General features: G+C 43.1%; 1 protein-coding gene across 3 annotated transcripts in view; it reads left to right on the forward strand.

Annotated features, from left to right (window-relative positions):
• The first annotated feature begins 1,688 nt into the window (after positions 1 to 1,688).
• Positions 1,689 to 15,867, forward strand: part of LOC115159074 (AF4/FMR2 family member 1) — a 79,559-nt gene continuing 65,380 nt past the window's right edge. For all 3 annotated transcript variants that reach the window (XM_029708444.1, XM_029708445.1, XM_029708446.1), the window contains exons 1-2: positions 1,689 to 3,134; positions 14,482 to 14,599. In XM_029708444.1, the coding sequence (XP_029564304.1) occupies positions 3,118 to 3,134; positions 14,482 to 14,599 (135 nt within the window). In that variant the 5' untranslated portion in view covers positions 1,689 to 3,117. The remainder of the gene's footprint in view (positions 3,135 to 14,481; positions 14,600 to 15,867) is intronic.

Raw genomic sequence — 15,867 nt, forward strand, 5'->3', positions numbered from 1 at the left:
CAGTAATCCAGACGGGAGATGACAAGTGCCTGGATTAGGACCTGCGCCGCTTCCTGTGTAAGGCAGGGTCGTACTCTGCGAATGTTGTAGAGCATGAACCTACAGGATCGGGTCACCGCCTTGATGTTAGTGGAGAACGACAGGGTGTTGTCCAGGGTCATGCCAAGGCTCTTAGCACTCTGGGAGGAGGACACAATGGAGTTGTCAACCGTGATGGCGAGATCATGGAACGGGCAGTCCTTCCCCGGGAGGAAGAGCAGCTCCGTCTTGCCGAGGTTCAGCTTGAGGTGGTGATCCGTCATCCACACTGATATGTCTGCCAGACATGCAGAGATGCAATTCACCACCTGGGGGAAAGGAGAAGATTAATTGTGTGTCGTCTGCGTAGCAATGATAGGAGAGACCATGTGAGGATATGACAGAGCCAAGTGACTTGGTGTATAGCGAGAATAGGAGAGGGCCTAGAACTGAGCCCTGGGGGACACCAGTGGTGAGAGCACGTGGTGCGGAGACGGATTCTTGCCACGCCACCTGGTAGGAGCGACCTGTCAGGTAGGACGCAATCCAAGAGTGAGCTGCGCCGGAGATGCCCAACTCGGAGAGGGTGGAGAGGAGGATCTGATGGTTCACAGTATCAAAGGCAGCAGATAGGTCTAGAAGGATGAGAGCAGAGGAGAGAGAGTTAGCTTTAGCAGTGCAAGAGCCTCCGTGACACAGAGAAGAGCAGTCTCAGTTGAATGACCAATCTTGAAACCTGACTGATTTGGATCAAGAAGGTCATTCTGAGAGAGATAGCAAGAGAGCTGGCCAAGGACGGCACGCTCAAGAGTTTTGGAGAGAAAAGAAAGAAGGGATACTGGTCTGTAGTTGTTGACATCGGAGGGATCGAGTGTAGGTTTTTTGAGAAGGGGTACAGCTCTCTTGAAGACGGAAGGGACGTAGCCAGCGGTCAAGGATGAGTTGATGAGCGAGGTTAGGTAGGGGTGAAGGTCTCCGGAAATGGTCTGGAGAAGAGAGGAGGGGATAGGGTCAAGCGGGCAGGTTATTGGGCGGCCGGCCGTCACCAGTCGCAAGATTTCATCTGGAGAGAGAGGGGAGAAAGAGGTCAAAGCATAGGGTAGGGCAATGTGAGCAGGACCAGCGGTGTCGCTTGACTTAACAAACGAGGATCGGATGTCGTCAACCTTCTTTTCAAAATGGTTGACGAAGTCATCCGCAGAGAGGGAGGAGGGGGGAGGAGGATTCAGGAGGGAGGAGAAGGTGGCAAAGAGCTTCCTAGGGTTAGAGGCAGATGCTTGGAATTTGGAATGGTAGAAAGTGGCTTTAGTAGCAGAAACAGAGGAAGAAAATGTAGAGAGGAGGGAGTGAAAAGATGCCAGGTCCGCAGGGAGGCCCTGTTCTGTGAGCTCGCAATGAGTTGTCAAGCCACGGAGCAGGAGGGGAGGACCGAGCCGGCTGGGAGGATAGGGGACATAGAGAGTCAAAGGATGCAGAAAGGGAGGAGAGGAGGGTTGAGGAAGCAGAATCAGGAGATTGGTTGGAGAAGGATTGAGCAGAGAGAAGAGATGATAGGATGGAAGAGGAGAGAGTAGTAGGAGAGAGAGAGCGAAGGTTGCGACGACGCAATACCATCTGAGTAGGGGCAGAGTGAGTAGTGTTGGAGGAGAGCGAGAGGGAAAAGGAGAAGATGATGGACAAGAAAAAAAGGAGATACATGGAATATTTGAGTGAATATGGAATGGAGGATTGCACAGAACTTTTGGAAGAGCTTGAGGAGGAAATGGAACAGGATGAGGAGGAGGAAGGAGGAGGAATTAAATGTGGTGTCAGGTGCAGTGATGACTGCTGAGAAGAAGTTGAATGTAGAAGTAGTGAGGTGAGGAAGGTGGGCGTCTAGTGCAAAAACAGGGATAGGTGCTCCAGTAGTTCAGAGATGGAACTTGTTGAGCGTGAGGGTGAAGTACCTGCGGCAAGGATCACCGAATTCGGGCCTCGTCCCAAGGATGCTCGTCCCAAGGATGATAAGGATGATTTTGGCCCAGTGGGAGTGAGATTTGTAGAGAGAATGGATCCTTGCTGTTTGGTTAATCTATATGGGGTGTCAGGTTGGGTAGAGGAGAAGTTGGGGACTGTTGAGTTGGTGAAGGTAACTCGGAGTGTGTTTCCTCCGCTCAGAGGGAGAGGGCGCTGCGGATTACGAGATTAGGGACAATAATTGTCCTTTGCTCTCCAGAGCAGGGTGCAGTTGAAAGGAGTTATATCAGTGGAGAAAGTTGTGTGTGTTAGTTGTGGGGGTGATAATAAGGCTGGAGATCGGAGGTGTCCGGTGAGAGAAAGGCAGATTGAGGTTGCCAGGGTTAGAGTAGTACAGAGAGTGTCATATGCCGAAGCAGTGAAGAGAGTGGTAGAGGAAGATGGCTACAGAGTGAAGGATCCTTAGAGGATTCCTGTGAGTAGGCAGAGATCAAGAGAGGGTGATGGGAAGAAAATGTGCTTCAGTAAGGTGTTTTTTTTGTTTTTTTAGCATTTATAGCCATGGTTGTCAGTTGTACTGCAGAAATGGATGGAAAGACAGAAAATAGAGATTGTGGTGGAAGCGGCAGAGAAGTACTTGGGATTGCTAAAATGAAACAGCTGCAAGGGGTGTTGAGTGGTAGTGATATGTCCTCTCAGACCGTTGGTCTGGAGTAGGACTAGGTAGGGTTAAATAGTGGATGGGTGGTGTTTTTTGTTGTTGTTGAGAGGGCTAGTAGGTGGTAGGGTCATTTTCATTTTCCCCAATTTTGTATTATTGTATCTAAAATATAATGTAGGTTGGGCATGAATGGTTTCACACGCCAGTACAGTAGGTGGCGCTGTATGCACCTAAAAGTAGGATGCGATCCGCCAACCAAATTACCAAAGAATAATCCGTGACCCGGAAGTACATAGTTATTCTTGCTTGCTTCACAGCGGTCGCTGTTAGCAGAGAACGATCAAATAACACATTATTGACAGTTATTTAAAGAATACGATGGTATTTGACTGGTAAACAATGTAATCAAGAGGAGGTTATCCAATCACGGATTGTCAGAAACACATGGCAAGCAACTTGAAATTTAGTTTTTGAGGAGCACCATGGCAGCTCGCTCAAGGTAAGCAGACAACGATAATGTTAGCTAGTTAGGTCAATCAATTTAAACAGCACAGCGAGCACACTAAGAAGAGCAGCTAGTCTAAAAGTTGAATTTTGGCATGTTACTTTGATATATACGTTTGGATGTAGCTAGAGAGGCTTGTTGTAAAAGTGATCAGTTTAACGTAATAAAACTGCGCTACCATACCGTTTTTGGTGGAATCACCTGGAATTACTGCTCACCACAGCTGTGTAGTGTGTTGTAGTTAGCAAGCTTGTGCCACTTCGAACCAGCTGATCGACGACATCAGTGTGTGTTTATATAACTAACGTTAGGTAGCTGCCAGCCTTATCGGCTAACGTTAACTTCAAAACATACCATCGTATTTCAATTAAGTGTAGTTTACTAACAACTATTTTGGATAGCACTGTTTAGTAGAATAACTGCTCATTAACGTTAGCTAGCTACGTTATGTAATTTAACGTGTGGTCCTGTGAGTTTAAACGAGCTAACTGTTTCACATGAATGTAGTTGCTAGCTCACACTCGTAGTAAGTGTCAGATGGAAATAATTGGTTAGATAAATCGATGCCTAGCTAACTCTTACTGTATCTAGCAGTTCGCATGCTGTAATAGCTAACTACTTTAGCTAGCTGTTGTGGATTAACCTGATATTAGCTAATAGCTAGGTACCGTTAACCGTAGTAAAACGTTTTACAGAAAAACAAGTGTAGCTACATTCAATCAAACTTGCTAACCAGGAGATTGAATATGGCGACTAGTTAGCTACGCCTCCTGCGCATGAACAGCCTTTTACAGCGGTCTCAATTGAAAACATTTTCCCAACCGGTTTGTTTTCCAATAAAGCCCATTGCCCCAAACACAGGGAAACGAAGGAATGCAAGTTAACATTGTGCCCGTTAATTGTACGTTTCTAGCAATCTTTGAAGATAATCAGCAACTTTGAATATCAGGTTTGAGATGAATAACAAGCGAGGCTCTGTCACTCAGTGTCACAACACTGACCTCAAAACAGGAGTTAATAATAATAATATTAACATTCACAGAAGTACATCCCTGTTTGGGTTCATGAAAGTTAAATTGGTCTACTGCTTTGGCATTAGACCTGTCTACTGGAAGAAACTATTTTAGCCAGCTGATGTCTGCTCATGAAGCTAAACCTAAAGGTGTGTAGCCCAAGATAACTAGCCTGCTAGTTTGGGCTGTGACATACCAGTATCAATGTTTTTCCATGACAAAAACGAAAACATGAAGCAGGAAAGTCCTCCTGTATGTACAATATTGTTTGATATAGTTTGGGAAATAAATAAATGTGACTGGGGATGACATATTTGTTTCCAACATTAGGACTGTTTTCCTAAAAACGTTAAATCAGATTCATGTTTTGTTTCCTTGCCACAATACTAAGAAGTATGGCAAAATTGGTATAGTGTAGGGATGTGCATCTCTCCTTACAAGCATGATTCAATACGCATCTAGATACATGGGCTCTGACACGATGCTGGAACGATACACTTTTATTTTGAACGACGATTCAGTCCGATTTGATTAGTCAGGAGCTGGTGTGTGTGTGAGAGCTGAGCCATAGGACAGGCTGAGCCGCTACCACTATTAGATTAGGGGGGCAATTTATGTTTTTGGCCCCCAACTTTTTATCTGAAATCCTCATCACCCACTGAATAACTTGTCATATAGCAGATACAAATATTTTTTGCTCGTAATATGCCAATATTTATCTTTAGAAATTAGCTATGACATAGCCAATTAATACAGTTTTGGATTTCACTTCCATTGTGTTTACCATCAGTGCCTGAAAATCTTTTCACCACCTCCAATCTATATTAGTCTGTGAGTTCTGAGTAGCCTAATGATACAGGGTAACCCACATGTTGACCTTTCTCCATTGCAGGGGAAGGTATGTGTCCCTGCTCCACTCATCTCACAGCCCTTCTCTTTAATGGAGGCTGGTATGCTGCTGTTACAGAAAGCCTTGTGCCTCCTATAAAGCTAAAAGCCTGCCATCATCCCACTTTTGTGGTTTGAAGGAATTTCTTTGCAGACGCCTGCGAAAGTTCTGTCTAGGCCTAAGCTAGTATGCAGTTTGCATTTTACTGATGTCATGCAGACATTGGTCTTGTGCAATGTTGTGCTATAGGCCTACACTTTTTGTAACTTTAGGCTCATTCTTGCACCCCGTCTGAAAAGCCAGGAATTACACATAATCTCTATAGCCATCCATCTATGGGTTGGATGGCTGTAGAAGTAGGCCTAGCTCTCAGGAATGACCCACCTAGTCCTCTGCCTAGTGTTTTCATGTGCCTTCCTCGTGTATGACAGGGAGCAGAGATGTAAGTTGAGATGGATTGAAGAGGGTAATAATTACTACTACATATTTTCAACCACAGTGGTGGCTGCATCATGTTATGGGTATGCTTGTAATTGTTAAGGACTGGGGAGTTTTCAGGATAAAAAATGTACGTAATGGAGCTAAGAACTGCTTTCTACCAGACAGTGGGAGATGAATTCACCTTTCAGCAGGACAATAATCTAAAACACAAGGCCAAATCTACACTGGAGTTGCTTACCAAGAACACAGTGAATGTTCCTGAGTGTCCGAGTTACAGTTTTGACTTAAATCTGCTTAAAAATCTATGGCAAGACCTGAAAATGGTTGTCTAACAATGATCAACAACCTATTTGACAGAGCTTGAAGAATAAAAGAAAAAGAATACTGGGCAAATGTTGCACAATCCAGGTGTAGAAAGCTCTTAGAGACTTACCTAGAAACACTCACGGCTTAAATTGCTCCCAAAGTATTTACACAGGGATGTGAATACTTATGTATACTGTGAATACTTATGTAAATTACATATTTTTGTATTTCCAAAACATTTGAATAAAAAAATCAACATGTTTTCACTGTCATTATGGGTGAGAAAAAAAACATTTTTTTTTATTTGGGCTGTAATACAACAAAATGTAGGGTGTGAATAGTCAAAGGGTATGAATACTTTCTGAAGGCACTGTACCGTATACCGGGGTATTTGGAAAAAGCCACGGAGTGATTTTTCAATACCGTCAACTATTTTATTTTGAAGTTTTTCAATACATTTGAATAATTGTTGCTAGGGTTGCACATTTTGGGGAATATTCAGAGGTAGAAACATTCCGTGTGAATTAATGGGAATATATCGGCATTAATGGAAATATATGCAAATTAATATTAATGCAAATTAATAGTAATACCATTTATATGTAGATGCTTTTTGCATTGGATATAGTTACCATATCATATGGAGATAGAAACATAAACCTTTTACCTTATCATAAGTAGACAAAATTGCAAATGATTAAATCCTTCCAATAGAAAAAAAAATGTTGTTATGAATTGAACTTTATTTAAATGAGTTGACTCTTCACATAGGATGATTTCACTGAACAACAAAAGGGAATATTGAATGATCCCCAATGATCCATTGCATCTCCCAAAACGTTTTCAACATGCATCTGTAAAATGATAGTCTAGAAACTAAAGCTTTGGTTGTCTTCCTCTCAGGCTTCCATGTCTTCTCCCTGGACCTCAATGTCAACCTTTTGAACATCAGACCCTGAGGCCTCATCTTCACTGTCACTTTCCAACCTTGTTGAGGATGGCTTGTTGTCAGGCTCAAATTTGCCCGGATGTCCACCAATTTTTGGTCAGCCTGTTGCGTGCTTTGGTGTGTGTGTTCCCAAACAAGGACCAGTTGCGCTCTGAGGTGGCGGATGATGGAGGAAACAGGGGAAAGAGCCTCAGATCCACAAATTCCGTTCCACCAGGTTGCTGATGAGATATGTTGGCACGACTGCCATTTTGCATCTCCATCCCAAAACCCTTGATTGTAAGTGTACTTCGCCAGACTGCCAAGAACGAGACACAGTAGTGATGACACACCATAGGCCTTGTTGATCTCTGCACCAGACAGGATGCTCTTGCCAGCATACTTGGGGTCCAACATGTACGCTGCCTGTATGGGTTTCAAGCAGAAGTCTTCACGCTTTTTGATGTATTTCAGAACTGCAGTTTCCTCTGCTTGGAGGAACAGTGAAATGGACAGGGCAGTATGGATTTCTTCCCTTACATCTGTCTGAACATCAGACAGGATGGCATTGTCTCCCTCAGACCGTGCAATGGCTACTGCTATGGGTTTCAGGCTGCATACCACTCTCTCCCAAAATACATCATCCAGGAGGATTCTCTTGATGGGGCTGTCCATGTCCAACAGACTGTGATATGGCCATTTCTTGGAGAGACTCCTTCCCCTCCAGGAGACTGTCAAACATGATGACAACACCACCCCAATGGGTGTTGCTGGGCAGCTTCAATGTGGTGCTCTTATTCTCACTTTGCTTGCTGAGGAAGATTGCTGCTATAACTTGATGATCCTTCACATACCTAACCATGTCCTTGGCTCTCTTTTAGAGTTTATCCATTGTTTTCAGTGCCATGATGTCCTTGAGGAGCAGATTCAATGCATGAGCAGCACAGCCAATGGGTGTGATGTGAGGGTAGGACTCGTCCACTTTAGACCAAGCAGCCGTCATGTTCGCAGCATTGTCTGTCACCAGTGCAAATACCTTCTGTAGTCCAAGGTCATTGATGACTGCCTACAGCTCATCTGCAATGTAGAGATCGGTGTGTCTGTTGTCCCTTGTCTGTGCTCTTGTAGAATACAGGTGTGTGCTCTTGTAGAATACTGTATTGCAATCATGTCTGAGGGGTGGCGATGATGTAGTTAATTATTCCTTGCCCACCAACATTCGACCACCCATCAGACATGATTGCAATACAGTCTGCTTTCTCTATGATTTGCTTGACCTTCACTTGAACTCTGTTGAGCTCTGCATCCAGCAAATTAGTAGATAAAGCATGTCTGGTTGGAGGGGTGTATGCTGGGCGAAGAACATTCCGAAATCTCTTCCAATACACATTACCTGTGAGCATCAGAGGTGAACCAGTTGCATACAGCGCTCAAGCAAGACATTCATCAGCATTTCTCTGACTACGTTCCTCCATTAAGTAAAAAAAAACTTCTGATTCCAGGAGGACCATGAGCTGTTTTGTCAGAGGTTGCTTGTTGTGAGCCCTGAGGGAACTTCTTGCATTTGGCCAGATGATTCTGCATCTTTGTTGCATTCTTCACATATGATTTGGCACAGCATTTGCAAATGTACACAGTGTTTCCTTCTACATTAGTTGCAGTGAAATGTCTCCACACATCAGATAGTGCCTGTGGCATTTTCTTGTAACGATTAGAATTTTTTTTGTTAAAAAACAAATACAATTCCATGTACAGATAAATAGTTAAGCAGTTTGATTAAACAACTCCTTTGTAAGATAAATGTTTTAAAATGAAATGTATGGAAACCGGTGAATTAACACCTAGTTAGCAGGCTCAAGCAAGCTAAAACCCACATGGTAGCAAAAACTAACTAGCAGAAATTGTTAACAAGTTAGAACTGATTTAAACACACGTTGCTGTAGGTTACTATTTACTAGTTAACAAAAAATAATGTATGTCCTATAAAATACATTCACCCCACCCAGTATTGTAATCAAAACTTACCATAAAGCATGTAGTCCTTGGCTCAGACAGTGTAATAGTGTGGGCTCAATAGCATCTCATTAGTGTGCAAGATCTTGAGAATCAGCTGTACATGCGATGGAAGAGTGCACTGCGCTTGCGATGGAAGATTCCCAGGAATTTAACTTCCAGGAAATTTCCAGAATTTCTCATGGGAAGTTTCCGACCCTTTGCAACCCTAATTGTAGCTTCTTTTTAACTTACCTGCAGTCAGCTTGTGCACTACATTAGATAAAGCAGATTGTGTTATTAATTTCACCGGTCATATTATTTTACATAGCTTACCGTAGACCCAGTCAAATGTGCATTTAGCGGAGTATATGCAAATTGGCCCAGAACTCCACCTATAATCAAATAAAATTTTATTGGTCACATACACATGTTTAGCAGATGTTAATGCGAGTGTAGTGAAATGCTTGTGCTTCTAGTTCCGACCATAGAGTAATATCTAACAAGTAATCTAACAATTTCACAACAACAAGGGAATGAATAAGAATATGTACATATAAATATATAGATGAGCGATGATCGAACGGCATAGGCAAGATGCTGTAGATGGTATAGAGTACAGTATATACATATGAGTAATGTGGGGTATGTAAACATTATATAAAGTGGCATTGTTTAAAGTTACTAGTGATACATTTATTACATCCAATTTTGTATTATTAAAGTGGCTAGATATTTGGGTCAGTATTTTGGCAGCAGCCACTCTATGTTAGTGATGGCTGTTTAACAGTGTGATTGCTTTGAGATAAAAGCTGTTTACTTGCCAAAATGTTTAGCTGTCTTTTTAAGCATTCTAGTACAGTTAAATAGTTGAAACACAGACACGTGGACGTAGTGTTCTAATGCACTGCATCTCAGTGCAAGAGACGTCACTACACTCCCTGGTTCAATCCAGGCTGTATCACATCCGGTCGTGATTGGGAGTCCCATGGGGCGGCGCACAATTGGCCTATCGTTTTCCATGTTGGACCGGGGTAGGCCGTCATTGTGAATAAGAATTTGTTCTTAACTGACTTGCCTAGTTAAATTAAGGTTTCTCACACACCACACTGACCAAAGCGTTATTTTGTTGGCATTTACGTATGTCCCCATTACCATTACAACATAATCAAAACCTATTTCTTTCACTATTTCTGTCTACTTAATCTGTTTCGTTCATTTGTTTAATTCTCAACCAGGATTTCATCATGCATGTCAAGTAGTGAAGTTTCAGCTCTGTCTGTCCATGGCCTCTTTTCCTCAGTGCACACTGGCACTGTGTCCATTTCCATCTTGTCCAGCTGTGTATGTAACATTTCACGTAAACGCCGTTTCTTGTTAACATCGAAGTAGCGGTCCTTGTACCTAACATCGAGCATGGTGGCGACGCTGTAAAGAGGCTCAGCGAGAATGCCACCGAATCGCTTGTTCACAGCCGAGTACGTTTTAAACCCACGTTCTATGTCGGCAGTTTTGTTGGGTAGGCGTTTCATTGCCATGACAGAGGGTATCACGTCTGCTGCAGACGCAGTTGATTAGCTTATTTCTCAAGTCAGTTGTTCGAATGGTGCGAGGAGTGTGTACATGTTTCGAACATGTTCTCAAATGCCATTGAAAGGGCAGCAGCAGTATGAGAACCAGCACATTCTTGAGCATGCGTTACGGCTTTCCTCTTTACGAAATCCTCGTTGACCCACTGTGCTGTCAGAATCAGCATGCTCGTGGGGCTGACATCGTCGTGACGCCCTTAGCAAGTAGCATAGTATTTTTCTGCTTTTGTTCTGTGTAGTGTTGTATTTTTCATGGCGTCATTACGTCATCTACTTACTTTTAATACGTATGCGCGTCAGCTTTGTCTTCGGTTTTGCACATCGGCGTTAAACTAGACATCGGGCCAATGTTGGCATTAACCTGTCTGGGAACGAACGCTTGCGTCCCACCCTAGTCAACAGCCAGTGGAATCGCGTCGCGCGAAATACAAAACCTCATAAATGATATAACTTCAATTTCTCAAACATATTACTATTTTACACCATTTTATAGATGCACCTCTCCTGAATCGAACCATGTTGTCCGATTTCAAAAATGTTTTACAGCAAAAGCAAAACATTAGATTGTTTTAGGAGAGTACCCTGCCAAAAAAATCACACTGCCATTTTCAAAGCAACTAGATGCATCACAAATACCCAAAACACAGCTAAATGCAGCACTAACCTTTGACAATCTTCATCAGATGACACTCTTAGGACATCATGTTACACAATACATGCATTGTTCGATAAAGTTCATATTTATATATAAAAACAGCATTTTACATCGGCGCGTGACGTTCAGAAAATATTTTCCCTCAAATGCTTCCGGTGAATCAGCGCTACAATTTACAAAATTACTATTCGAAAACATTGTTAAAATTGAATATTGTCATTCAAAGAATTATAGATTAACATCTCGTGAATGCAACCGCATTGCCAGATTTAAAAATAACTTTACTGGAAAATCACACTTTGCAATAAACGACGTGGTATGCTCAGAAAAATAGGCTAGGCGATACATGTTAGCGCCATCTTGGAACCATCTAAAATCAAAAATACTATTGTAAATATTCCCTTACCTTTGATTATCTTCATCAGAAGGCACTTCCAGGAATCCCAGGTCCACAACAAATGTAGTTTTGTTCGAAAAAGTTAATAATTTATGTCCCAATAGTTCCTTCTTGTTAGCGCGTTCCGAAGGCTACTCATAATGTACTGAAGCGTGCGGGACTTGTCGTCACGAATGTGCAAAAAATATATATTTACTTTCGTTCAAACATGTCAAACGTTGTATAACATAAATCTTTAGGGCCTTTTTCAACCAGAGCTTCAATAATATTCAAAGCGGACGATTGCATTGTCTTACTAAATGTTTCGGGACAAAAGGGTTCCTATGGGCGCCCGCGTCATAGTAGTAATGGCCCTCCCCCTGTGACCAACTGCCCAAGCCTCTCTTTGGGTCAGTTTCTACCATAGAAGACTCAAATCACTTTGTAAAGACTGTTGACATCTAGTGGAAGCCTTAGGAAGTGCAAAATGATTAATAAGTCCCCGTGTGTTTCAATGGCAAAGGTTTGAAGTGATTCCACACATCAGATTTCCACTTCCTGTTAGTATTTGTCTCAGGGTTTTGACTGCCATATGAGTTCTGTTATACTCACAGACACCATTCAAACAGTTTTAGAAACTTTGGAGTGTTTTCTATCCAAATCTACTAATTATATGCATATTCTAGTTACTGGGCAGGAGTAGTAACCAGATTAAATCGGGTATGTTTTTTTATCCGGCTGTGCAAATACTGCCCCCTATCCCCAACAGGTTAATAGCTAATATTGCCCGATTCCGATATGCTACCCGATATATTGTGCATCCCTATCAGAAACCCTAGACCCACTCCAATTTGCATTCCACCCTAAAATATTTCACAGAAGACGTAATCTCAATCGCAATCTACATGGGCCTTTCCCACCTGGAAAAAAGGAACACCTGTGTGAGAATTCTGGTCATTGACTACATCTCAGCATTTAACACCATAGTGCCCATAAAGACTAAACACCTCCCTCTGCAACTGGATCCTGACGGGCCGCCCCCAGGTAGTAAGGGTAAGCAACAACACATCTGCCACACTGTTCCTTAACACAGGGCCCCCTCAGGGGTGCGTGCTTAGTCCCTGCCCTGTACTCCCTGTTCACCCACAACTGCGTGGCCAAGCACAACTCCAACACCATTAAGTTTTCTGATGACACAAGTGGTAGGCCTGATCACTGACAACGATGAGACGGCCTATAGGGAGGAGGTCAGAGACCTGGCCGTGTGGTGCCAGGACAACAACCTCTCCCTCAAAGTGAGCAAGAAAAAGGAGCTGATCGTGGACTTCAGGGAAAGGAGGGCCGAACACTCCCCCATTCACATCGACGGGGCTGTAGTGGAGCAGGTTCAAGTTCCTTGGTGTCCACATCACCAACAAACTATCATGGTCCAAACACACCAAGACAGTCGTGAAAAGTGCACAACAACTCCTTTCCCCCCTCAAAAGACTGAAAAGATGTGCCATTGAGAGCCTCCTGACCAGTTGCATCACCGCCTGGTATGGCAACTGTGGGCTCCCGAGTGGCGCAGCGGTCTAAGGCACTGCTTCTCAGTCCTGGAGGCGTCACTACGGACCCTGGTTCGATTCCAGGCTGAATCACAACTGGCTGTGATTGGGAGTCCCATAGGGTGGTGTACAATTGGCCCAGTGTCGTCCGGGTTTGGCCATCATTGTAAATAAGATTTTGTTCTTAAACCCTTTACAATGAAGAACTGTGAAGACTATGGCTCCTTTGGACTCCCCTGAGCTGCTGTAGACACATTCAACTCTACTGTGTAGGCTTAACTTCGACTACCATACCTAGGATAATTAGTTTGAATCACTTTCTTTGGTTGGATAGGATTATGAAGGTCTGCTAGGGTTATGAAAATTGTTCCAGCAATTCAGTGGAAAGTTGTAAATGAAGACTAAACAAAATTGTGCTGTTTAGAAAGAGAACCTGAGTAGTTTCTCTAACTTTCTGTGCTGGCTGGCTTGGTCCTTTGACCAGTCTCAATGATTCATTATCAACTGTGCTGAAAATTGTCTTTAACTAGGCCACCTCACTTGTCTTGTTGTTGGCAGTAAAATGTTGTCATGTTTTATTGTCGCATACACCGGATAGGTGCAGTGAAATGTGTTGTTTTACAATGTCATCCACAGTAGTACGGCACCCCTGGAGCAAATGAGGGTTAAGTGCCTTGCTCATGGGCAAATCGGCAGAATATTTTAAACTTTTCTTTTTTTTTTGTAATTGAAGCTACAGCCAGTTCTGCATTCGAATTATATTATTATACCTTTATTTCAACAAGGAACACAGATTGAGACCAAGGTCTCTTTTACAGCTGGGCCCTGCGTATACATGTTTACACATACAGTTCAGGTACAATGATTAAGAAACTACACAAGACAAACAAAACTATCACAGAGGACACAAAAATACAGCAGCAGATGGTTACATTTACACAGGTTATTCCCCTAACAGCACAAGAACTTGCATTACCTGAAGCAGTTACAAGCAATACAAAAATAAAAATCCTCCAATTAATTTTTAAAATGGGCAAGGGGGACAAGAGTCTCAAGTTTAAGTTTAGTCTGCAGGCTATTCCATAGGCAAGGAGCGTAACAGGAAAAGGCAGCCATACCCAACTCTGGAAATCGCATGGGCCTCAAGTGTAATCCATGCTTGAGACCTGGTTTTAGGAATTATAATTAACCACGCTCAACCGTCTTACTGCCACCAAACTGATTTTAAAAGCCTATTTTTCCCCCAGTAAAATAAGTTGATGTTATCCATTTTACATGTTTTCTGGCAGTGTCCCAGTCCAGCGGTAGTGTTTGGAACAAATGTGATGGCAACGCCATAGGACTGTGTTTGTATATAATTACACCTGTTTCCGATATAAGCACACATACCCACATTACACCCATCTCCAGTTATGATGGGCACACATGATGACATCCCCCTGGACAGTACTGCACATAGATTGGCTAGGTGTGTACTTAGACGTCTGTGTAAATCATATTGATGTCTACAGAAATTCAGACTTGCGAACAAATTTCAAGTTATGACTCGGCCCATGAGTAAACAGTGGCACTGATTTTACGTCCTGTCTGTCTGATTCACTGCAGCTACAATGAAGAGAGGAATCTCCTTCGCATCCGAGAGTGGGAGAGGCGGAACCAGGAAGCCCTCCATGAGAAGGAGTTCTACCAGGAGGACATTCCCCTCTTTGGGGTACCCTACAAGGTGAGTTTGGTTCCTGTTTACTTCTAGGCCTATATTATTATGTTCCTTGTTGAAATAAAGGTATAATTTAAAAAAAAAATGTAAGTAAAAAAAATCTGCCAATTTGCCCATGAGCAAGGCACTTAACCCTCATGTCTGTGATCTGTTTAAGTGTTTGATGTGTGTGTCTGGTAGCTATAACAAAGTTCAGGAAAACATCAGGAAATATCACAATGCAATTCTTCCTTATGATATTCTATGTAGGAAAGCACTTGCATTCTAATGAGTTCTGTGTGGCTTGTGAGCTTCGTAGAGCAACACGTGCGTGTTCATGAGCTTTTAAGCTTTCCACGATGGGTCATCAAAGAACTGTAGCTCAGACATTAGAGATGTTTTCTTGAGAACAACTCTAGAGCTCCGGTCTACTGCACAGGCCTGCTGCTATGGGCGGCTCCAGAATAAATAGATCCATCAAATAACATGTCCAGGAAGTTTGCAGCTGAAACGGGCGACTCAGGTGTTCAGAACCATTTCAAACCACGGTGCGGTCTTATTGGGTCTGATGGAGTTGTCTTAGAGCATGGACATGGTGGCCAGTTTATAGTTCACTCCTACTGACATTGAGTCATGTTGACGTGGCTTGTTATATAAAGCAGGCAGACTGTCATTGAGGCATTCAATTACTGTTCCATTGAACTAGTGTTCAATGGAACAGTGGGCAAAACGAGTGACCTAAACAATGTGGGGCGTGGTGCACTTTTGACGCAGGACAGTTTATAGGGTTTACCGAGAACGTTGCGACAACCAAAAAAACATGCAGTCAGCGGCAGTCCTATAGGCGAAAACAGCTTGTTGATGAGAGGTCGAAGGAGAATGGCAAGAATCATGCAAGCTAACAGGCTGGCCAAATAACGGGCAAATAACAGTGGTGTGCGGTATGGCATCTCGGAACGCATAACTCGTCGGTTCTTGTCACAGCTGGGCTAATGCAGCAGACGCCCACACCGGGTTCCACTCCTCTCAGCTGAAAGTAGGGTTGGGTGGTATCCAGAGTGTCATAGCGTTTCTATCCTATACTGGGGTATACAGTATTGGCGAATGTGTACACAAAGGGCGTTGGATATCAATAATTTGACACATCTTAGATTTCTTATACCTATAAGCAGTGGCATAGCATGCTCCCCCACGAGGCAAGTGTACGATTTGGGAGAAGGGTGGCGAATTAGGACACATCCTTCCGCCTCAACCCAACATTGCCCTTTTCTGAGGATTTTGTTTCGTGTGACTAG

This window comes from Salmo trutta, chromosome 23 (genome assembly GCF_901001165.1).
Source record: "Salmo trutta chromosome 23, fSalTru1.1, whole genome shotgun sequence".
Classification (NCBI taxonomy): Eukaryota; Metazoa; Chordata; class Actinopteri; order Salmoniformes; family Salmonidae; genus Salmo; species Salmo trutta.